The 23,720-nt window shown below is 39.8% G+C and overlaps 1 protein-coding gene across 2 annotated transcripts in view; it reads left to right on the plus strand.

Moving 5' to 3' along the window:
- LOC131664157 (hepatocyte nuclear factor 4-alpha) overlaps positions 1-23,720 on the plus strand; it is a 900,667-nt gene that overhangs the window by 633,452 nt on the left and 243,495 nt on the right. For both annotated transcript variants that reach the window (XM_058935049.1, XM_058935050.1), the window contains exon 6: positions 3,043-3,177. In XM_058935049.1, coding sequence (XP_058791032.1) covers positions 3,043-3,177 — 135 coding nt within the window. The remainder of the gene's footprint in view (positions 1-3,042; positions 3,178-23,720) is intronic.

Raw genomic sequence — 23,720 nt, forward strand, 5'->3', positions numbered from 1 at the left:
AAACTGATTTTGAAGTCTTCTCGCGTCACTAATTTCCATTTTATTCTAAAACTGGAAAAAGCATTCGAAAGAGCAGGTTGTTTTCTTTAAAAAATACTACCTCATTTTTTCAATTAAAATTTTTGAAGCGGAGATATCGTTCTTTGAAATAGAGAAAATTAGAGTTTTCAATGGTACTATAAAAATAATATATAATAATATATACTATAACTATATAACATGAAAAATGATCTAAGGTGCATAAAAAAAGATGAATAATTCATATATAATCTGGAAATTCTAGTTTTTAGAAACTTTTCCCAACCACGTGGTCCCTTCTTAGCCCAGAGTATACATTGCTATACTATTAAGAGCTCTCTATTAACAAAATTTTTCTAATTTTACCTTCAAATGATCTTGAAAATGACGTTCGATCTTGAACGCTATATCATATTATTATGTGAAATTTGACGCTGAATCAATTTTCGCTCTTAAAAAAATATAGCATTTAAATTGGATAAGATATTTTCAAATTTCAGAAAATTTTTAAGAACATGTTAAGTTTCAGTCGCCATATCGAGTCCGCCATTTTTAATTTTTACAAAAAGCTACATGGTACTGTAAACTAGAGGAGAAAAGAAAAATTTGAAGCTGTCGCGTGTAATTGTAATTTGGTTTTAATCACAAATTTTCGAAAGAGTGGGCTCTGGTTGATAAAGAATGACCTATACATATATATATATATATATATATATATATATATATATTGCAACGATTGCCGAAAATCGTTATGACTCGCGCGGACCGTCAAGCGTGGCTATGCGAAATAGCCGTGATCGGCTTAGGTTAGAGAGAGAGAGAAGGCGCACACATTAGGGGCAACGACCGAGAGGGGAGGGCTAACGAGTTAGTATAGCAGAGTTCGTCAACCTTGCTACATCGTGTTTTTCGCCAAGTACTTCAAAGCAGTGTCAAGGGATTACAGGAGTGACAATAGATATTCTGTGCCGAGTGTTGTGAGTGAGTGTGTTTCCTGCACCTCGTGCACAGCATCAACGACTGCAACAACAACTTTGCAGCAGCATCCGCAGCGTAGCCCAGCAACAGCAGCAAAAGTAGGTTGCAGCGGCAGCTCATCGTTTTTGTAAGCAGATACGGTTGGCCAACGTATCCGAATCACCTTTGCGGTAAGTGCACTGCACTTTTGCGTAGATTTTGCGTGCGATCCCGCGCAGCGTGCGCGGTGAATTTCGTTAACATTGTTGCGCGTGTAGTTAGTTAGCGGCGTCCGCGAAATTATTTCTCTCTCTCTCCCCGTTAGATTAATTTTGTATACACAGCGTGCGTCCAAGACTCTCGGCAACTCATCCCGTGTATAAGATTCAGTTAGTCTAATAAAGTGGTTCATGAATAATAAGAGACGACCTTATTATTTCGTCTCACCTTGCACCGGTGTCTATGTTTATATTTATATTTTGATTTGAACGCGCCGAGAACTCATCATAGATCGCGAGTGCGACTGATAGAGTCTTTCTTCAATCGAGTTATCTGCTGCGGCCGACGGAGCGCTGGTAAGCGAGCGCACCAGCACCTCTAGCGGTTAGTACGAACATCGGAGTTGGATCGCTACGAGGACTCGGCGCAAGCGCACACCGGCGCGGCATAAGGTGAGTTAGCCTGCTCCAAGCACGCAGTTAGCAGAGCACCGATTGGCCGTTGCGGCAATAATAATTGCTAGGGTTTAGCGACTAATCGGCAGCCTGTTACAATATATATATATCACAGTTTAATATAGTATATATTAAAATGTAATATATCTCATATTCAATAAGATATTTAAGGGCATAGTTCTCAGACGAGTAACTTGGAAAAATGTGCTGATTACGAATGAATCTCAGCTTTTATGGAAGATGGTGGTGCTGTACGCAGTGGTTTTAGCACTGGTTAACATAGAAAAATAAAATGTAGTAGTTGAGTATAGAAAAGTGGGGGTTTTAGCTGCTAAAAGCTCCACTAAAACAAATTTTGAAACTATAAAAATGGTGGAGGTAAACTTATCCAGTAGGATAATAATAGCATTAATAGCATTGTATTATTTCATACTACTGTCTACATACTATTAAATAAAACAATGTGTATCGATTTAATTATTAATAATTTATTATAGAGAGTAAGATAAAGGGAGTTGAAGTATTACTGCTGAGCAGACTTGAGAGAGTAGCCTACTCACAGAGCTGTGGCAGTCGAATGACTGCGCTCTGCCTTCTCGCTCTCTTCCTCATCTCCTTAGAGCGCGACGGCACGCACAACTATCGCCCCCACTATTCTTTTCAGCAGCATCATACTAACATTAAAGCACGCCAATTGTTGCATACTATAGTCCTCACTATAGGTATACTCTTCGACTGCTACACACTCTAGCCCTCGCTATAGGTATACTCTTGCTATCACGCTATCAAATTATTACTGAGCTATCATAACCAGACGCGAGACTGATTCATCTATAATAACTGATAGCAGAACTTATTAAAATTATACACAATTTATCGTGGGACTAATATTCATCCGTCCTATAATTAATTTATGAATTAGTCATTACGTCATCCACCAGAATGAACATAGCATATTTACTAGCATACTTTGCAATGGTATTCATCCCGTATGGGAATATAAATTTTTTACAGGGTAAAAAATAGTGACTATTACGAAACTTAAATACAACGTAGCAACAACTCAGAATGTTTTACAAAAAAATACGAAAAACACCTTTTAAAGTACATGAAAAGAGATTTAAAATAAGTTACGGGCGAATCTTATATATCGACCTCTTTTGAAACAGCAATAAATATATTTTTATTTAATATACGTTAATTTCATTCTTCCTGCCTCTACAAAATACAAAAGTAAAGTAGATAGAAAAATTCCAAACTGTCACATTTTATTTATTCTCCATTCATATTTTCTTCAATAAAATTTCATTATTAATTAATAAGATATTTATTAATTGATAAAACTAATTAGTTATATTATTGGTTGGTCTTATTTATAACTCTTTTTCTACAGATATTGATAATCCCGATTTTGACGTTGGAAAAATTGGTTCAAGAATAATAAATGAAATCGTTCAGCCATTAAATGAAGTACAAATTGACGATGCAGAGTTTGCCTGTTTGAAATCTATCGTCTTTTTTGATCCAAGTAAGATTTATACAATCTAACATTTATAGTACATATTGAAAGTATATCAGAGCACTCGTGATAATTTTACGCTGTACACATAAGCTAATTATCAATATTTCTTGATTTGAATATCTTTCAATATTTCGTATTATGAATTTCACAATTAACAAAGTTCTTCCCTAGACGTCAGATGTTATTTAAATATTTCCAATTTTTATCTAAGCTAAAATAGCAAAATAAAGTAAAAAAAATTATAACAGTAAAGTTATATGTACATTCCTTTGCAGAGTAGATATTTAATATAAGGATAGTAAATAAGCGAATATGATTCAAAATGTCGTTACAGCATTCTGCGACATACGAGTAATGAAAAATACAAACAAATAAATAATTAATCAATCATTTAATATTCCATTGCTTGGGTAGAGCAAGTAATTATGTGTATATGCGTTAATATACTGCAAAATAATAACACAAGTCTACAAAATCTCGAGAAATTTTGGTGAGATGAATTCGAATACATGCTCAAATTTTTTCCTGTATATCAGATTTCCAAAATATCCTAAAAGTAAAAAAATACTGTTTTTGGCTATATTCAAAGTTAAATTGCATTGTAAATAAATTTTTATTTTAATAACTGATCAAGCCATCTAAAAAGAACACTCTTTCCCGTCAAAATTCTTTTTTCAAATTAAAAAAATCTTTCCGTCTCTGAGTAGTAGATGTTTAAATTTTTAGCTTTCCCTCTATAAACTTAAAATAGCACCAATTTCTCTTAGAAAGTAACCATACAGTATTTTCCAATTTTTTGGATTACTTAATACGATTTCAACATCAACTGAGCTATAATTTTAAATACCTAAAAATTTCCAATCTAAAATTGCAAGATTATGGAAATTTATTATATTATATTGGATAATTTAGAGCTTCATTTCATGCCGCTAGATGGCGTATGTATTTTTATGGTACGAAAATTCATATTCCAATTCTATATACAAGTAGACATACAAAAATAGGGTCTATAACGTCTAAAACCGACCAGCTAGGATTTAAAATTTTAGATTAAAAAATATTTCTTATAGGATTGTATACGTTCCAAATGAACCGATTATGACCATATGCATTACAAACATCCCTAACGAATCTTACTACAATACTCTCTAGAATTGTTATTTTATTCATCGAATTTAAAACTTTGTACAAAATATCATTTTGTACAAAGTTTTAAGCTCGATGAATATCATTTTTCATCTTGTTATTTATATTTATTATCTTTTTACTATTTATATATTGGTCCTTCAATATTTAATATTATCTCCTTTATTTTACAACTGTGACGAGAGCAAGCAGTATTCTTGCTTTTTATCTGTCTCTCTTCCTTCCCCTCTTCTGTCGACAAGGCATAGTAGCCAGCGTTAGACGCACTATAGTAATCCGGCTACAAGGGCTTTTGTTACAGTTACTGGAGATTGCCGAGTGAGACCAAACCATCCCGAAGACGAAGAGCACAGCAAGAACGTGCATAAAAGAGAAAGAGAGAGAGAGAGAGTGCACGCATAAACTATACATATCAAAATGAGCGTTGACGTGTTCGGGTAAACTTAAACATCGAGATAACGACCGTTGTGGTCCACCAAGTCTCGGATTCAAGCCTACGTCCACCACTAAATTCTGACGATGTAGTTAATTTACAAACTGTTCAACGTATCGTTCAGTCGAAAGTCAAAACTGTTACAGACACTATCATAGTATACTTGAAAAGTCATCTCAGTAACTTAATTGAAATAAATAAATCAGCGATAAAAATAGATACTCAAAATATAGAAGTAGACGTATCGTCCTATGGAGCATCAAAAAGTGGTGGAAGAGCTTCACAAACCAGCCAGACATAATTACCCACGACACATACGATATTCGAAGAATAAACGAGATCTGGCAGGCTGATCTCGTAGATATAGAGGCTTATTGTAGAACAAATCGCGGCTACAATTGGCTTCTCACGATAAAATTGATAATTTTTCAAAGCATGTGTGTTAACGGTAGCGACTTCCTTGGCGAAGTAAATCGCTCTTATTTTGAAAAATTTCGTTTTTTTTGTTGTTAATTCATTTATGATCGTTATTTTGTCATATTTGTTGATTTATTAGATGTATAGGAAAAATTCACTTTGACACTAATTTAGGGCAAAAGCCATACCAGCATAAAAAACCCTTTTATTAAAACAAAATGGGAAATTACACTGACAGAAACAGCGCGAGAGAGACGTCGCGCGGAGAGCGATGGCCGTTGCCATGCTTGCACGCACTCAATCGCCTTGCACACAAGCGAATTTTGCACACAAACAGGTTTACATTTACTGTCACACACTCCAACCACACTGAAGCGACAGTAAAGACCACGTGAGTGGACGAGAGCCTTGCAATACGTGGGTATTGCTAGTAGTATTGCACGTGGGTGCACGAAACCGTTTACTCGAAAACGTAAAGACGCGAGGGAGCTCCACACGCTAGACGTTGTCGTCGACGACTGCCGGTAACACCGGCAAGAGCAGCCATGCTTGGCGCGAGTAGCGCAGCACCTTACGGTCACCACGCTAGGCTTAAGGCCCTAGCGCCTCACACACTCTTACACACAGACACACTCTAGCTGCGCGCGCAGCTCAACTTAATTTAAAAGTGCATGCATGAATAAGACATGTGTTTGTACATATATATAACGTGTTACGACGTAACAGCATGCGTGGACCGTGCCAGTGGAAAAGAAAACCGGTAATGATGTGGCAGCGGCACTGAAATCTGTTTTGGTGAAAGGTCGAGTACCAAATAATTTTCACACGGACAGAGGTAAAGAATTTTACACTTATAGTTCACTCAAAGCTTCAATATGTGAAGGATTCAATCGTACGTTGAAAAATACTATGTGGATAAAATTAAGTCTACACGGTACAATGGGTTAAGTCTACACGGTACAATGCTGCTTACAACAATCGTAAACACAGAACGATTGGTATGAAACCTATTCAAGTTACAGCAGTGAAGCTGAGTTCAAGTTTCAAGAGTCAAGTTATAGCTGAAGTATTACGAAATTTTGCTAAAAAATGCGTAAAAAGGAGGCTCAAAAGAGGTTCAAAGTTGATGACAAAGTGAGAGTGAGTAATGCGAAGCAAATGTTTAAAAAAGGATAGACATCGAACTGGTTTAAAGACATATCTACGTGTAGTTTCATCAAATCCAATTATCTATCACTTGAAAGATTATCAAGATCAGTCCATTTTTGGTGGTTCATAAAACTAACTACAACAAACGAAACATCCTGATATATATCTGGTTGAAAAAAACATTAAAAATCGTGATAATCGAAAGTTTGTGAAATGGTTAGGATTCGATCATTTGCATAATTGTTGGATAGATAAAAGTAAACTATAAAAAAAGGAAAGTTAGTCTTAAATTATGTTAGGTTTGAAGATAAATAAATAAATATTTTATGTAAAAATATAATTGGAATATTTATTTATTAATAATAATGTGTCTCCATACTACTAAATTCTATAGAGTTTTCTCTTTCATAATTTATAAATAAATTAAATTTATTGGTGTTTTCCGTGAAATCATCATCAATTTTTCATTTTGTATAATTGTATTTGACAGTTTGATGACAAAAACAGTTGAAATTCGTCGTCCATCTCAACAATGATTTTGTCACCAAATCGTGTTTCAACTACATTTGCATCTATCACCGATTAGTGAAGCAAAACAACCGGACCACGGATAGGGTGACCTGCTGCCGTAAGTATGGGTGCACTTAGTCTTCAAGGGTGTCTCTTAGAACGCGACTCTGCGTCTACCCATCAATTTAGGCGGTGTTGTAGCAAGGGCTGCTCCTGTTCTCAAAACGTCAGCACTACGCGTCCTGCCTTGCATCCCGGAGGAACTCTTCTCACTCTCTCTTTCATTGCCATCTGTGAGTCGGGTAAGCGATTGTAAGGCTTCACTGGTCATTGAACAGCGCGGGCGAGCGTAAATTACCGCAAAAAGGATTGTAAGGGTAATCACAGCTCTCCGCGAAAAGTATTTTTTTTAAATGAAAATAAGTTCACGTTGTGTTGTACGTAAAATAAATTGTGCCATATCTAAAGGGATTTCCTTCACCTAGGAGTGGGTTTTTATACCGTCTAGATACGGTCTATTTGAAAATGTGACAGGGCTATAGCGATGCTCGCTGGCCCTGTGTGCGGCACTCTCCTCGCGTGAACGCAGCGACCAAGTGTACGCTATATAGCGACTACATACTTGTGTCGTTGCAGGATCTGGAGAGAGGAGCGCGACGATCGGCGAGGTGTCGCCGTGAGTGCGAGTGAGAGCGAGAAGAGCGAGAGAGAGAGAGAGAGCTATTTTGATTGATTTTTGACGAGGAGAGAAGTGGGAGCGCAGCGGCGCGAGGCTTAGAAATTATGAGAGTAGAAGGGGAGTTAGGCGCGAGCTCTCGAGTAATTAGGGCCGCCTAAGGAGAGACTGGACGAGACGACATTTCGGCCAGAGAGGAACGACTGCCAGGAGTGCGACTGCTATTTGCCGGGAGAGCCAGGAGTTCCAAGCCGAGCACGGACAAGCAGTGACCATTCGCCGTCCACGGGGCAAAGGCCGTGTCGCGGCCCCTCCTGCAGCAGCCTCGGTCATCGCCAGGGCGCCGTTTCCAGCGGGCCTACGCTTTCGCCGGCGTCGCCTCTCTGTCGACGGACCGTCGGCATCCGGTGGGTCTAAAGCCTGTTTGTCTCTCTCGCGCCAGCTCTCGCTCGATTACGGACATTTGCGTATTTTGATTTATCGCGCACGCTGAGCGATCTCGCTCGCGTGATCCCGCGAACTCTGGTCGCGGAAAGGCTGAGCGAGCGCGCTCGCCGCGGCGAAGTTAATCTTGTAGCGATATTTGTGAAAAGGCGTCAATAAATGAGATCGCCATATGTAATATCATTGAATTAAAGTGTCCGATTCTTTGTATCAACCTTCCCCAACCAGCGCGAACTTCGGCCTGTGAAAGTCAGCGCCGGCTTTCTTTACCGAGAAAGAACCCAGAAAAATTAGCAGAGACCAGCCCAAGGCGCACGGAGGCTGACCACTCTTGCATGGCATCCCTTGTTTAATCTCGGCGGGTTTTCGTTGTTCGCATCGCTTTGTTCTGGTTGGAAAGAGGTGATCGCGATAATTCCCTTTGTGATAAGTTTTGAACAGTGCGGTGTCTCGGCCGATCAGCGCTTTTCGGCGAATTCGCGGAGTAGCGAGCGAGAGCCGTGGAAATAAGTTGGAAAAGGGAAAATTTTAGTTGCATGGGACATTTTGAGTTTTCGTCATTATTGTGTCGTCAACGCATTTGGCTCGAGTTACGCGGAAGCCCGGAGCTAGTGAAACGGGCTGAGGCGAGTACGCGGTGTTGTGATTAAGCGATTACGCTGTAAATTTGTGTGCTGTTATTACGCAGATTGCGATTGTTCGAGCCGGATGTTTTGATTAGTCAAATTTGTACGTTTGAATGTGTGTTTGTGAATTTGAAAGTTGCGAGAATCGCAACGATCATTCTCGGCTGTTTGGATTGTCGCTGAGCGTGAGCTCAAGGTTAGACGTGTTTATAGGCTGAGTAAGGTCTTTGTGTTGCGTACTCGCACCATGGGCATGCCGGCTTGTGCACGTTGAGCTGTTCTCGAAAACAAAGAGGACAAACGCGCTTAGGCCTAGTGAAGGCGAAATAAGCCGAGGAAAGCTTGGGTCTGTTTTGGTGCCTGTTTGTTTACCGCGCGGGGTCGCGTGAAATACGATGCCGGTGACGAGATCGCCCAAGCATCGGAGAGCTGCGGAATCGCGGCCGCGGCCAGAAGCGTTTAGAAGGCGGGTTATGAGAATTCCTGTAGTAAAGTCAATATAGGAGCACATTCAGGCAATGCAAATTCAGGAATTGTTGACATGGATGACGTTGAACGGATTGGTTACGGACGGCACGACAGCGATCGTGCAAGACAGGGCATTTCGCGCATTTCTATATAGCGTGCGTTATGAACCGGCACCGCCTGTGAGTGCCGACGATTTTCTATCAGGTGAAATACCGACTGTCGTTGATGCGAGAAGTGCATCATCGGCGCGGGTCGAATCACTGCTGGAAACTTTAAAGGCGGAGGTGAACGCAGCGGTAAGCGCTCGACGAGAGCGGAGTGACGTCACGCGGGAGACACGTGCGTTGCCATCGGAGACGCGAGTTCGCGCCACAGATGGTGCGATTGCACGTGAGGAGGTGCGCGAAAGGAAACAAAGAGCGGGCTTACATCGTTCGGTGCCGACGGACTTCGCGCCAGCTCTGGGTACTGCGAACACGCAAACAGAGATTGTGCGAGCGCGTGCGGTGCGGCGACCGGAGAGTTTCCATGGTCGGGAGCCATCGATGTGGCAGCGCGCAGTAAAAACGTTTTGGCCGGCGTGGTTGACTTCGGCAGCATCTAGGGTAAATAATGCTGAGAGCGGGGGCGAACGCGAGGGCATATCGCAGGTAGCAACGCGTGGCCCGGGAAGTACGAGCACGCCGGTGCGCGATGACGCGCAGCTGGGGGCAAGGTACCGACCTTGTGAGATGAATTACGATCAGAAGCGCGTGAATGACACCGCGGGTGCGCGGTTAGGCAAGCATGAGGCCGGCAGAGAGCCTGATGAAACAGAGGACACGGACTACGATTCGGCGCTCGATGACGACGAAACGTGGCTAGAGAGCACGTCAGAGGAAGAGCGCGCGAGCAAACCAAGGGGCCGATTTCTTAATGGGCAACAAGCAGACGCGGTCACGGCGGTAAGAAATTGGTCTTTAGCATTCTCGAAGAAGGGCGGACTATCAGCTAAGCAATTTTTGAGGCGATTGCATGAAATGCAATCATTTTATAGACTAAGGACGCGGAGATATTGTCGGCGTTAATGTTGTCGTTCACTCTGTAATGAAAATTTTATATCCTTTTGATTTATTTTATATCCTTCTGACTATAAAAAATAATAAATAATTATAAGTATAAGAAACTTTTAACCATTTACATACAACGTGTTGTATTCTTTATATGAACAAATAAAGAGAAAATTTTTTTAGAATGTATATCAACTTATTCTTTCATGATAGTCATATCCTCATACCCTTCCATTTGAAGACGGATCAATTAAAACTCTAACAGAAAAAAGTCATTTAAATATCTAATTATATTGGGAGTACAAATAGAAAATCGCCGTTTTTTTTAATAATTTGAGGTTTTATTGTAAAAAACTCGTTACAATCTTATTCTTCAAAATAATTTCCATCCTTAGTCACAACTTTTCCCCATCTTTCTGTCAGCTTCTGAATTCCTCTTCGAAAAAACTGTTCGTCTTTTGACGCGATCCACGAATCGATCCAATTTTTGGTTTCTTCGTAAGAACAAAAGTGCTGTTCGGCCAGGTCATGCGTCATCAATCGGAACAAGTAGAAATCAGAAGGGGTGATGTCAGGAGAGTACGGCGGGTGCGATAGGATGTCCCATTTCAAAGTTTCCAGGTATGTTTTTACGACCTTGAAAACATGTGGCCGAGCGTTGTCTTGCAGAAATATGACCTTGTCGTACCTTTCCACGTACTTTGGGCGTTTTTCCTTTAACGCTCGACTCAAACGAATCAATTGCGTCCGATAGAGGGCTCCTGTGATGGTTTCGCGTGGTTGCAGGAGTTCATAGTAAATTACGCTAAGCTGGTCCCACCAAATACACAGCATCAGCTTCGAGCCATGAATGTTTGGTTTCGCTGTCGAAGTTAATGCATGGCCGGGAAGACCCCACGATTTTCTCCGCTTTGGGTTGTCATAGTGTATCCACTTTTCATCGCCGGTCACAATGCGATGCAAAAAACCCTTCCTTTTTTGCCATTGGAGGAGTTGTTCGCACGTGACAAGACGCCGTTCGATGTCCCTCGGCTTCAGCTCGTACGGCACCCAATATCCCACTTTCTGGATCATTCCTAAGCATTTCAAGCGATGGGAAACGGCTTGCTGAGTTACGCCCAATAAATCCGCAAGTCTCTGTTGCGTTCTGCAAGAATCTTCATCCAGCAAAGCCTCCAATTTCGCATCCTCGAACTTTTTTACGGGTCCGGGACGATCCTTGTCATCTACGTCATACTCGCCATTTCTAAACTTTTAAAACCATTCCCGACACGTTCTTTCACTAATACAGCTGTTACCATAAGTTTCTACAATCATTCGACGCGCCTCAGCTGCATTTTTTCCCGAATGAAATGCAAAAAGCAACACTTCCCGCAAATGTTTCCTGTTCGGCTCGAATTTTGCCATTTTTGCGCACGAACAAAACAAAGCACAGTAAAAATAGACAAGCGAGGTGATGAAGAGTTGTTGACAAATGCCTCAGCTGGCTATGTAACGTTCCTGTTAACAATTTTTTACCGACGTGCAATACTGACGCCACCTATGGGAAAACGGCGGTTTTCTGTTTGTACTCCCAATATATTCAAATTATTCTTAAAAATAAGAAAGTATTTATCATAAATTTATCATAAATTCATATTAACAGTATGGAAAATTGAACCCGTGCCCGAATTGCGTTGGCTTGACTACGCTGTGACGCTCGAGCCGTAGCCATTCTTTTCAGAGACTACTGCAAGTTATAGAAGGATTTCTATAAGTACTCTTTTAATAAATGACTTGTACAATAAGATTTATTTTTATCAATAAAACAATTTCATTTAAGAAAAAACAAAAATTTTAATGAATCATTAAAATCTTATACTTGTAAAATAAGGTGTATTATTATAAATGAAAAAAATTTCAACAAACATATAACGTTTACTATTTACCCCCCCCCCCCCTCTGCTTTACTTCTTGATTAATTAATGATGAGTATATACATTCATACACGCATACATGCATACATGCATGATATATACGAGGTGTGTTCAAAAAATAACGAGAATTTTCGTTTTATGAAAAAAATATTTATTTATTCATCTACATTAATGTTGTCGCCTTCAAAGTAGTCCCCTTCGGATACAATACACTTATGCCAACGCTTTTTCCAATCCTCGAAACACTTTTGAAACTCGATCTTTGTAATAGCTTTTAGCTCTTTCAGCGATTCGCTTTTAATGTCATCTATGCTTGTAAAACGACGGCCTTTTAATGTTCTCTTTATTTTTGGAAATAGAAAAAAGTCACATGGAGCCATATCTGGCGAATATGGAGGCTGAGGCATCGTTACAGTTTCGTTTTTGGCCAAAAATTCACGAACAAGCAATGAAGTGTGAGCAGGCGCATTATCGTGGTGCAAAAGCCATGAATTGTTTTGCCACAAATCCGGGCGTTTTTTTCGGATTGCTTCACGCAAACGACGTTGAACTTGTAGGTCGTACTGCTTATTGATTGTTTGACCTTGTGGCAAGAATTCATAATGCACTATGCCATTAAAATCGAAGAACACAGTGAGCATAACCTTCACATTCGACCGCACTTGTCGAGCCTTTTTCGGTCTTGGCGATCCAGAATGCCTCCACTGGGACGATTGAGCCTTAGTTTCGACATCATATCCGTAAACCCATGTTTCGTCACCTGTTATAACACGTTTTAGTAGTTCTGCATCATTATTCGCCGCTGTTTTTGTTCGAAATTCAACAATTTTGGAACGAATTTTGCTGCCACACGTTTCATACCCAAAACATTCGAAAAAATTTGATGGCATGAGCCAACTGATATGCCAACATCATCAGCGACTTCTCTGATTGTGATTCGGCGATCGTTCATAACCATTTCTTTCACTTTTTTCACGTTTTCATCGGTTGTTGATGTGCTTGGGCGTCCGGGTGGTTCGTCATCTTCAACGTTTTCGTGGCCATCTTGGAAACGCTTATACCACTCATAAATCCTTGCTTTACTCATAGCAGACTCACTATATAACGTGTTGTTATAATGTGCCTTTGTTAACATTTGACAAACTTTACTACACTTTATTTCATTTTTTACGCAAAATTTAATACAAATTCTTTGATCCATTTTTTTTCACAAACGAAAATCGCCGAGCTCGAAAAACACGTCTAACGTTAGCGGCTGCCACTTAAAAAGTAAATAATGAATATTGCTGAAAATTTTATCGTACTTCAGGGGCATGTGTACCAACATATTAAAAAAAAATTTTATACAAGCGGACTCTCCAAACCCGCGAAATTTAAAAATTCTCGTTACTTTTTGAACACACCTCGTATATGCATATACGAGTATAAATGCGATATCGTATAACGCACACACGGATTAACGGTGTACACGAAGGTTGGGGACGTCGTTTTAGTCGCTTTAGCTATGTAGCTATTATATACCGTAAGAACTATCAAGTTATAAAAGCAGCTGTGACTTAGTTGTTACTTAGTTGATCAAGGCTCTCGTAGGTGAAAGTTTATCGCTCGCTTTTTTTGTCCTTGTTTTATACGAGTGCAACTCGTCTTGCCATTTTCATCGATGAGAACTACAACCCCAGAGGAGTAAAGAAGAAAAATCATGTCATCACCGAGTACCTGTTCGGTAACTGCTTGGGCTCTATCTGCGTTCCCGAAGAAGTGGCTTTGCCCGAAGACCCTTCGCTGTAGTTACCTTTAACGCACGCAAATCACCAAGAAGATCATATTTAGTCGCTCTCTCTTTTCATTTTTTCAAATCTCTCTTTAATGTTCACTATAAGTGCATTAAATTAAGTTCGGTATAAGTAGCAAGGCGCTCGCTCACCGGCTACCTAAGGCAGTAGTTTATGACCGTTCGTTATATTTGTATCGCGCTTGATAGATAGAGAGCTTACGGTTCAAGAAGTTTACCCACCGCCTATTGTGTGAGGTTGCGTAGCATAAGTTGCTTATGCATTAAGTTAAGCGTGCATTTTATTTGTGTGGGATGTCCGAGTGAGAATTGTAGGCAGTGTATTTAAATGATACTTTATTAAAAATCAAATATTACAATTAGTAAAGTCAGGTAAGGATACAAATGAATGATTTGTCGCGTGTGCGTCCGGTCGCTTAGAGCGCTGTCGCAAGAAGAAGCTCATGTGTCCGTGCTCGCTAGTTTACAAAAATCGGCTAGGGACTCATCCCCTCCTCTCCCACGCTAGGGCATAAGCGTAAGCAGGATGATTGTGCGCAGACAGCCGCGCACGCAAAATAAAATAACCCTACAGTCGGCCATACTGACAATCAAGGCCATCTCGGCCGTGTACATCAAAATACAATGTCTTTCACTTCACATATAATTTCATATGATCCGGTGAAATAACTCCAGAGTAACGGGATTGAGTTACTTGGAAACCATCTATGTCCTCTACGACATATCTATCTTTATCCAGTATTTTTGAAATTACATACGGTCCCTTAAACTTAGGTATAAGCTTTTTATTAATACCCGCGGTAGTGTCAACATTTTTGATCATGACGTAATCTCCAATTTTATAAACATTCGATCTTTTTCTTTTCTTGTTATAACATTGTTCGTTTTCCCGCTGGATCCGTTTTATATTTTCGTTAGCTTCTTGTCTCGTGATTTCAAAATTTTCTCTTTGATCGTTTTCAAAAATCAATCGCAATTTATCGTTGATTTTCCCAAGCTGTTGCATTCCGAACAATAATTGGCTCGGTGATTTCTTTGTAGCGCGAGAGACTGTATTGTTGAGCGCATATTCAACTTGATCGAGCACGCGATCCCATTTGCTAGGAATTTCACATAGTTTCGCTATCATCGGCGTAATTACGCGGTTAAAACGTTCACCTAGACCGTTAGCACGGGGAGTACCTACGGCGATCAAAGTGTGTTTCACGGATTCACTTTTCAAAAATTCTTCAAAAGCTTCTGACGTGAACGCCGTTCCGCGGTCTGTTATAATCCGTTTTGGCTTACTATACGACCTAAAATAGTCGGAAAAATGTTTAATCACCTCATTGGTGGCCGTTGATTTACAGGGGTACAGTCGGAGAAATTTAGTAAAACCGTCGACAATTTCGAATATATACTTATAGCCTTTGCCTGTTTTTTCGAGTGGTCCAAGGTGGTCTGCATAGAGGGTTTGGAAGGGCACTTCCTCTTTTTCTAAACTGTGCAGAAAACCTTCACCTTTTCCGCTCGGAGATGAATACTCAATACTTTTAAGACAGGCTAGAATGTAATCTCGGACTTTTTCCTGCATACGAGGAAACCAATAAGCACGCGCAATATGTTCGATTACTTTCGCCGTTCCCATATGACCCAAGTCGTCGTGACTCGCTCGAATCACATTCGCTTCCATCGCTTTTGGCACATAAAATAATAATCCGCGTTGCTTATCTTTTCTATTAATCAATCCGTCGCGCATTTCATACAGTTTGTCCTCCTGCTTTTCTAAGCGATCACGGATTTTAACAATTTCTTCGTCGCAATCTTGTTGGATCGAAAGGGTCTGCTCGAAAGTAATGCCTTCGACAACTAATATCGCGTGGCAACGACTTAGCGCATCCACATGAGCCATGCGTGAACCGGGCCTGTGCTGAATCGTATAATCGTATGATTCTAAAAATAGAGCCCAGCGCGAAATTCGCTGGTTTATAGTTCTTTTGCTCAGCGTGAGCCGAAAACTATCGCAATCGGTGATTATTTTAAACTTTATGCCTGCCAAATAAATATGGAATCGCTTTATCGCGTAGACGACGGCGAGACATTCTAACTCAAAACTATGGTACTTAGCCTCAACAGCTGTTGTCCGCTGACTGAAATAAAATACAGGCCTAAATGCTTGATCATTTTGTCGTTGTAATAATATTGCACCGAATCCGCTCGCACTAGCGTCACAATGTAGTTCGGTTTCGAGATTCGGCGAGTAAATAGCAAGTACAGGTGACCTTGACAAACTCTCTTTAAGCGTGTTAAAACTCTTTAATTCAGTCGCACTTAGCTCGAAATTTTTTTCTTTCTTAGATTTCACTAAATCGTACAATGGCTTAGCTAATGTCGAGAAATTTCGTATAAGTTTTCGGAAATAGCTCGCTAGGCATACAAATCTGTGTGTCTCTTTTACATTTCTCGGAGTAGGAAACTCCATCATTGATTTAATGTGTGCGTCGCTTGGACGAATACCTTCTCGTGTCACATGGTAACCCAAATACTCGATCGCACTCTTCGCGAATTCGCACTTGTCGAGACGAAATCGTAAGTGATTTTTCCCTGCTAGCTGGAAAAGTTCTCGCAAGATATTTTAATGGTTTTCAATAGTTTCAGAGGCAACTAAGATGTCGTCTGCGAAAAGCAACATTTTTCTTTTTCTGATTAGATCGGCAAAAATATTAGTAAGGAATCGAACAAATACTCGTGGCGCGTTAGTTAATCCGAATGGGCATCGTAAGAATTCAAACTGTCCGAGAGGAGTTACAAACGCGGTGTATTTTATAGAATCCTCAGCCATCTTCAGATGAAAATAACCGTCTCGAAGATCTAAGCTTGAAAAATATTTTTTCTCTCTTAATTGGTCAAGGTTGTCTTCTATCAGTTGAGTCGGGTAATTATCTTTAACTGTAATCTTATTAAGTTCTCGAAAATCTACACATAGGCGAACTTCGCCGGTTTTCTTTCGTGTTAACACTATAGGACTAGCATAAGGAGATTTACTCGGTCGAATCACCTGCTTTTCCAACCAATCATCTAAAATAGCCTGTAACTTTTCTTTATCCGCAAAAGATATTCTTCTCGGTCTAAAACTAATGGGTTGTTCGTGCTTTAAACATATTGCCATTTCAAATTCATTTTGCCTTACATTAGTATCATAAACGTCCAAATATTCGTTATAATATTCGCGAATCTTGTCAGCGTCTGTCACTTTGATATCACCGCTGATTTTCAACCAGTCATTATCGCGAATGGGACTTTCTACATAGTTAATTTGTAACATGTTTTTTACAAAAGAAACAGCTTCGTCACTCTTGGGATTATCATGTTTAAAAACATTCAGATTTCCATTAATTTCGGGAATTAACAGAAAATCGCGACCTAAAATCGCGGGAAAAGTCATAGTACTATCAGGTACTATATAGAATTGAATTTTAGCTTTGAAAACATCGACATCGATTTCTACTTTGAAAATACTCTTAGTGATCAGTCTCGAAATATTCAATCCTGTAAAATTACAATAATAAGAATCAACCGGAATTCTCGCATTTGTCGGAACTAAACTTTCTTTTATAATACTGATCGGAGAACCAGAATCAATCATCGCGCTTACTGTGAATTTACACGCAGTGTCGCTCGCATCGTTCGCAACGTAAACAATATTCACCATATAAGGCGGCGGAAGATTCGCTGGTTGTACTGCCGCCAACGCTGAGGCAGTCGGCGCCGATGCTGATTGGAGCTTTCCTTGCCCTTGGCCGCTCGTTGAACTGCTAGATGCGTTGTTGTCCTTCTGACACTTCGGCTTCGTACAATCTTTTGCCCGATGTCCATGTTCTCGGCAGTTGTAACAGCGGAGACGAGTAGATTTGTCCTGCGCTCCTAATGTTTTGGAGTAATCCTCAGAAATCTGTTCTTTGTTGACAAGTGACTGTTTACTATTCAGTGACTTTGAATTTTTAACATTCTCACTTTGTCCTGTCTTCTTAGTACTGATTTTAATTTTCTTGAATGCCTCTAATAATTGCTCCTTTTTCTCGTAACACATAACACGAGTTTAATTTTGGAGTTGGATATCCGTCATACCGTCAATCATGTAATCAACAATTTCTTCCTCGGAAATTGGCACTCGGTTTGCTAATATGATGTTGTCATGATAGTAGCTTGAAAAATTTTTCGGGTATGTCCATGTTCTTTCTTCGAACTCTTTCCTTAACGCTAATTTGCTCGGTCTTGAGTTGAATATAGCTCGCATATTTCCTAAAAGCTCTTGTGCACTTATCGTGAGATTCTCGGCCTTCGAATGGAACCAGTCCATTGGGCGTCCTTTTAATTTCGAGGAAATTAACACACGAGTGATATTCTCATCTAAGTTGTAATTCACGCGTAAAAGTTCTATTTGCTGTCTCCATTTCCAAAAAGTATTGTCGCTGCCGTCAAAATCGTTTAGCAGATCTCCTATTGCGCGAACACTCAGATTCGTGGAAACGATGCTTTGTCTCCCGGAGCTTGTCGTACTTACGGAATGACTGCGAATCAATGCTTGCTCTCGGTGAAGAATATCGAGCTCTTTTTGTAACAAATCTCTTTCCCGTAACGCGAGATTTAATTCGCGATCTCTCACTGTTACCTCTGATATCGTCATGTAATGGCGAATTGACTTCTTGAGCTCCTTCGTCATCTTCCTCGTTGATGTCTTGCTCGTTACGACGCTCCTCATTTAATTCCATCCAGACGTTTGGATGTACCGACTCCAACCTAGCGATCAACTCAGCTTTTGGTCCAGTTGTCGGTAAACTCCTTTGTCTTAACAGTTCTTTGAGCTCTATCACGGTGTACTCGGTTGGTGCACGGTCCGCCATTTCTCGTCAAAGCTTTTCACACAGAAAAAAAAAATTCACTGAAGAAATGCACTTTTGCACGCAAAGACACATCACACACTCACGACAGAAATTGTTTCACGACAAACGTAGAAATACTCTTAATTTCGATTACGACACTTTCACAGTTTTTCGGTTATGCACACAGCAATATGTCCGTACAGTGATGACACAAAGTCGTCTCGAATCGAAATTTCAGCGATAGCAACACACGACAGGTAATAATCCCACTTCTGAATTTTATGGGATGTCCGAGTGAGAATTGTAGGCAGTGTATTTAAATGATACTTTATTAAAAATCAAACATTACAATTAGTAAAGTCAGGTAAGGATACAAATGAATGATTTGTCGCGTGTGCATCCGGTCGCTTAGAGCGCTGTCGCAAGAAGAAGCTATGTGTCCGTGCTCGCTAGTTTACAAAAATCGGCTAGGGACTCATCCCCTCCTCTCCCACGCTCGGGCATAAGCGTAAGCAGGATGATTGTGCGCAGACAGCCGCGCACGCAAAATAAAATAACCCTACATTTGTTAATTTAATAATAAGGTTTATTAAATTTTCAATAATCCAATTCGTCACCTCCTTGGTTTAACTCTGAGATTGTAGTGTTAGTATCCAGAAAGAAGTGTGCACATTGTGTATGGAAGCGAAGCGCTTCTCTGGTCGACTACATTTATTTTAAGAAACTTCGTACGCAGTGTGTTAGAACTTCTAGGATACTTTACAAAGATTATATTGCAAAAATCGAGTCTAATTTATTTCCTCACCTTCTCAACCAATTGTGTTTAGACCGGAAGCGCCTTTCTTACCCTTCCCCATTTAAAATAGGTAACAGCGAGTAAACTTTGTTATACAATGAAATCGAACTTCGTCACCAATTTTCTTAAGAGTGGGCAAGTGAGGCGCTCTCGCTCGAAGAAATCGATAGAGAAGGATGGGATAGGTCAAGTAAATTTTTACACTCTATTTAAACTCAAACTCGAACTTATTATTATAACAAAGAACTGAACTCTTAATTTCACTAAACACAACTCAATAAATTGACTTGAACAACTAAATGAAAGCATACAACTGATAGATTACAAATATTTAAATTATACTTATCGCAAGAGAGAGGCGAATTACCTTGCTCGTAGGCGCTTTAACAACTCGCCATCTCTCTAATTGTTTCTACGAATAACGCGAATAATGGCCAAAGATAGCCGGCACGTGAGTGTTTAGCTCCATTTCTTTAGAAAACGCGATTTATTGCTGTAACATCATTGAGAGAGAGAGAGAGAGCTTAAAAGAGAAAGTAACGAAGACTTGCCCTTGTAACTGTCTTTCCGTACTGATCACCAACAGACGCGCCGTTGGCCTCGGACATGGTCATTAAGGCCTTATTCCTTTAGCTGTAATTGGTAATTGCACGGATCAGGATGGCCTTCTTCCATCAAAACGGCCTACTATAACCTCTGATGCTTGCTTCTCTATTCTCTCTTCTCTTTATTCTTTCCGCGTTAACTAACTCTCTCGCTATTCTGACTGATTGACTCTATGCTAACTGACTAACTAATAACTGCTTCTTTTGTCACTTGACCTACTTTTAGGCAGCATGCTATGCACCACTTATTGGCCAATTGCCACTATCAATATATATATGTAATAGATGTCGAACTGGTGCGACTGAGAAGTTTTTCGCTCCGTATTTTGGTGTAGTTTACGTAAGTCATTGTGCGGATAATTTAGTTTATTGTTGCTTATTACACGCCTCGCTCGTACCTTAATACAACCTGCTAATAGTTTATTTGCAAAATTATTTCTCTTCTGTTCTGTGAAGAGTTTTATTTTATGGCTATTTGGAGGTTACGCTTCCACGTGTTCATTGTGTGTGCTCACCTTAAAACCGTGTTTTGTTGCTTGTGCGCATGGTTTTCGCGCACGCCGAGTGGTATAGAGCACTGTTGTGGTCTTAACTTAACACGCTTTATTTTACATTTGCCAGCTGTTATGTCGAGAACGTGTGCGAAATGTGATGATGCATTTGATGACGGGCAAGTTATTGTTCCGTGCATTTGCTGTCTTCGGTTGTTCCATGCGTCAGAGCACTGCACTGATGCTTCATCCACCGAAATAAAGGTTTTAACTTTGAAACAGATTAAGCCGCTTCTAGTATACAGATGTCAAGAATGCACTAATCAAGGTGGTATTAGTGCTACTTATGTTGAGACGCTTGAGTCCCTCAAGAAAGTAGTTAGTGATTTTTCATCGGTTACAAGTTCAGTGAAAGCTATGCACACCGAGTTAAAACATGTTAAGGAGGATGTTAGCAAGCTGAAAGAGGACGTGAAGGTTGTAAAAAAGTTATCGGATACGAGTAAACAGCTTGTTGCTGATATTTCTTCTTTGAAGGCATCGGTTGAAAATTCTCAAAATATTTCCAGCAGTGGCAGTGTTGATATTGATGAAGTCGAGCATGAGCTAAATGATAGACTTTCTCGCAGTTATAATATAGTTCTTCATGGTATGAAAGCTGTATCTGAATCGCAATCTAATTCAACATTTTCGACTGTTTCGGAAGCTTTATCCAGAATAAAGAATGTGAAAGTGCTTTCAACCGTAAATATTAAATTGCAAAAAGGTGATGGTTATAAGCTTGTTGTTGCTAGGTTGTAGTCGAGAACTGAAGTCCATCGTGTCCTGAAGAACCGTGATAAGTTCCCCAGGGGTATCACGGCTTCAACTGACAAAACTAAGTTGCAGCGTGAAAGGATTGCCAAGGTTCGTGAAGAAATTGCTCAACATAACACCTGTAATCCCAACAATCTAAGTATGCTGAAATTCATCAGGAACAAGCCCACATCTGTTCCAGTAATTAGTTCAGATTAGCAATTTTGTTCAGCGAGTCAATTCAACCTGATTATTTACATGCAGAATGTTCACTCATTAAATAATAAATTATCTCATTTTAGATCCCAAATTCATCAGCTTTCTTACTGCCCAGATCTCATTATTCTTAAAGAAACATGGTTGAGAGATGAATTTTCTTCCGAAGAGCTGAGCCTGGTAAACTACTGTATATATAGAAGGGACAGAGTTTTCTCTTCTCTTGATGTTGACAATACTCTTAACCAGGCCAGTAGAGGTGGTGGTGTTCTCATTGCTGTTCAATCAAAATACTCTTCTTCTGTCGTTGAAAAGGGTACTCTATCTGAATCTATCCTAATTCAAGTCTGTATCGGAAAGGATAAATATCTGTTATGTGCTGCTTATATGCCACCTCTAGTCTCTCACTTGATCTTTGATGAATTTATTTCTATGGTTGAAAAGCATTCTCTTTATTATGACAATCAGCACGTTATCATATGTGGTGGTTTCAATCTACCGCATGCAATATGGGGAGAAGTGTCTTTTGAAGATCATTATATTTGGACAACATTCTCGAAGAATGCATCTGCGCTTCATCACGTCAGTAATTTTCTGGGACTATCACAACTCTGTCCATCTTCTATTAACAAGACTTATCCATTGGACTTATTCTTTGCCTCATCATCGATAGCTGCTACCATGGATCTGGATGAAGAGATCGTTGCATCAGATAATCACCATGCTGCGTCATACTTCAAGTTTGCGTCAGCGCGACAAGATCAAGTGTGCGCCCCCGTAAATCGTAGAAATTTTTATGCTGGTAACTACGATGTAATAAACTCTAACCTAAGTGGTATTGATTGGGAGTCACTTTTCAATGTAAGTGATGTAGAATCTTCTTGGTCATCTTTTTATGACGTCATTAATAATTCTATTTTGGATCATGTGCCGTTTTAAAGGTTTGCCTCCAATAAATACCCTCCTTGGTTTAACTCTGAGATTGTAGCGTTAGTATCCAGAAAGAAGTGTGCACATTGTGTATGGAAGCGAAGCGCTTCTCTGGTCGACTACATTTATTTTAAGAAACTTCGTCCGCAGTGTGTTAGAACTTCTAGGATACTTTACAAAGATTATATTGCAAAAATCGAGTCTGATCTTAGGGTTAATTCTAAGGCTTTTTGAAAGTATGTCAATGGTTTGAACTCTAGTAGTTGTATACCTGATAAAATGTTCCTATTTAGTAATAATTCTATGAGGTTTACGACTGATAGTGTTGTTAGCTTATTTGCGGAACATTTTAACTCAGTTTACATTAAATCTAATCGTGACCTCAATCTATTTACATTTGAATGCGACGATGATTGTCCTGCGGACATTAACGTTAACGATTTAATTGTCACACCGAGCACTCTTAAGTTTACTTTTAATAGGTATGAGTCTTGTGTTAACAGTGAACCTGATGGTATTCCCCAGTATTTTCTTGATAAGTGTTGGAGTAGTCTTGAGTCACCGCTGGTGACTTTATTTAATGAGTCTCTAGCGTGTGGTATTTTTCCTAGTCATTTAAAGCGCGCCTATGTAGTTCCAGTTTATAAGAAAGGTGATAGACATGACGTTTCCAACTACCGTCCGATTTCTATTTTAAGTACAATCTCTAAGTTGTTTGATGCAGTTGTTGCGGACCATCTCAACACTGCTCTTGCTTCTCGTATTGCTTCCCAGCAGCACGGTTTCCATAGAGGTAGATCCACTATCTCGAATCTTCTTCTATTTACAGACTACTCGTATATTTCATGCGCGTTGAAGGAATCCCAGCAAGTTGACTCTATTTTTATTGATTTCAAGAAGGCCTTCGACACCGTCAATCACTATGTCCTGTTGTTGAAACTCAGGAGTTTCGGTTTGCGTGGAAATTTACTGAAATTGCTTGCTTCATATCTTACGGACCGGAGTCAATCTGTTAGGCTAAACGGGTCTGAATCCTGCTTTATCCCGGTCTCGTCCGGGGTACCACAGGGTTCTCACCTGGTCCGATATTGTTCATTATATTTATTAATGATATAGTTGATAGGATAAAATTTGTTCAGATTCTTATTTATGCGGATGACCTCAAACTTTTTTATATAATCAATGATTTATCAGATGCTATTAAGCTACCAGATGATTTGGAGTCGAT

This window comes from Phymastichus coffea, unplaced genomic scaffold (genome assembly GCF_024137745.1).
Source record: "Phymastichus coffea isolate CEN01 unplaced genomic scaffold, Cenicafe_Pcof_1.1 PCOF00041, whole genome shotgun sequence".
In the NCBI taxonomy this organism is placed as follows: Eukaryota; Metazoa; Arthropoda; class Insecta; order Hymenoptera; family Eulophidae; genus Phymastichus; species Phymastichus coffea.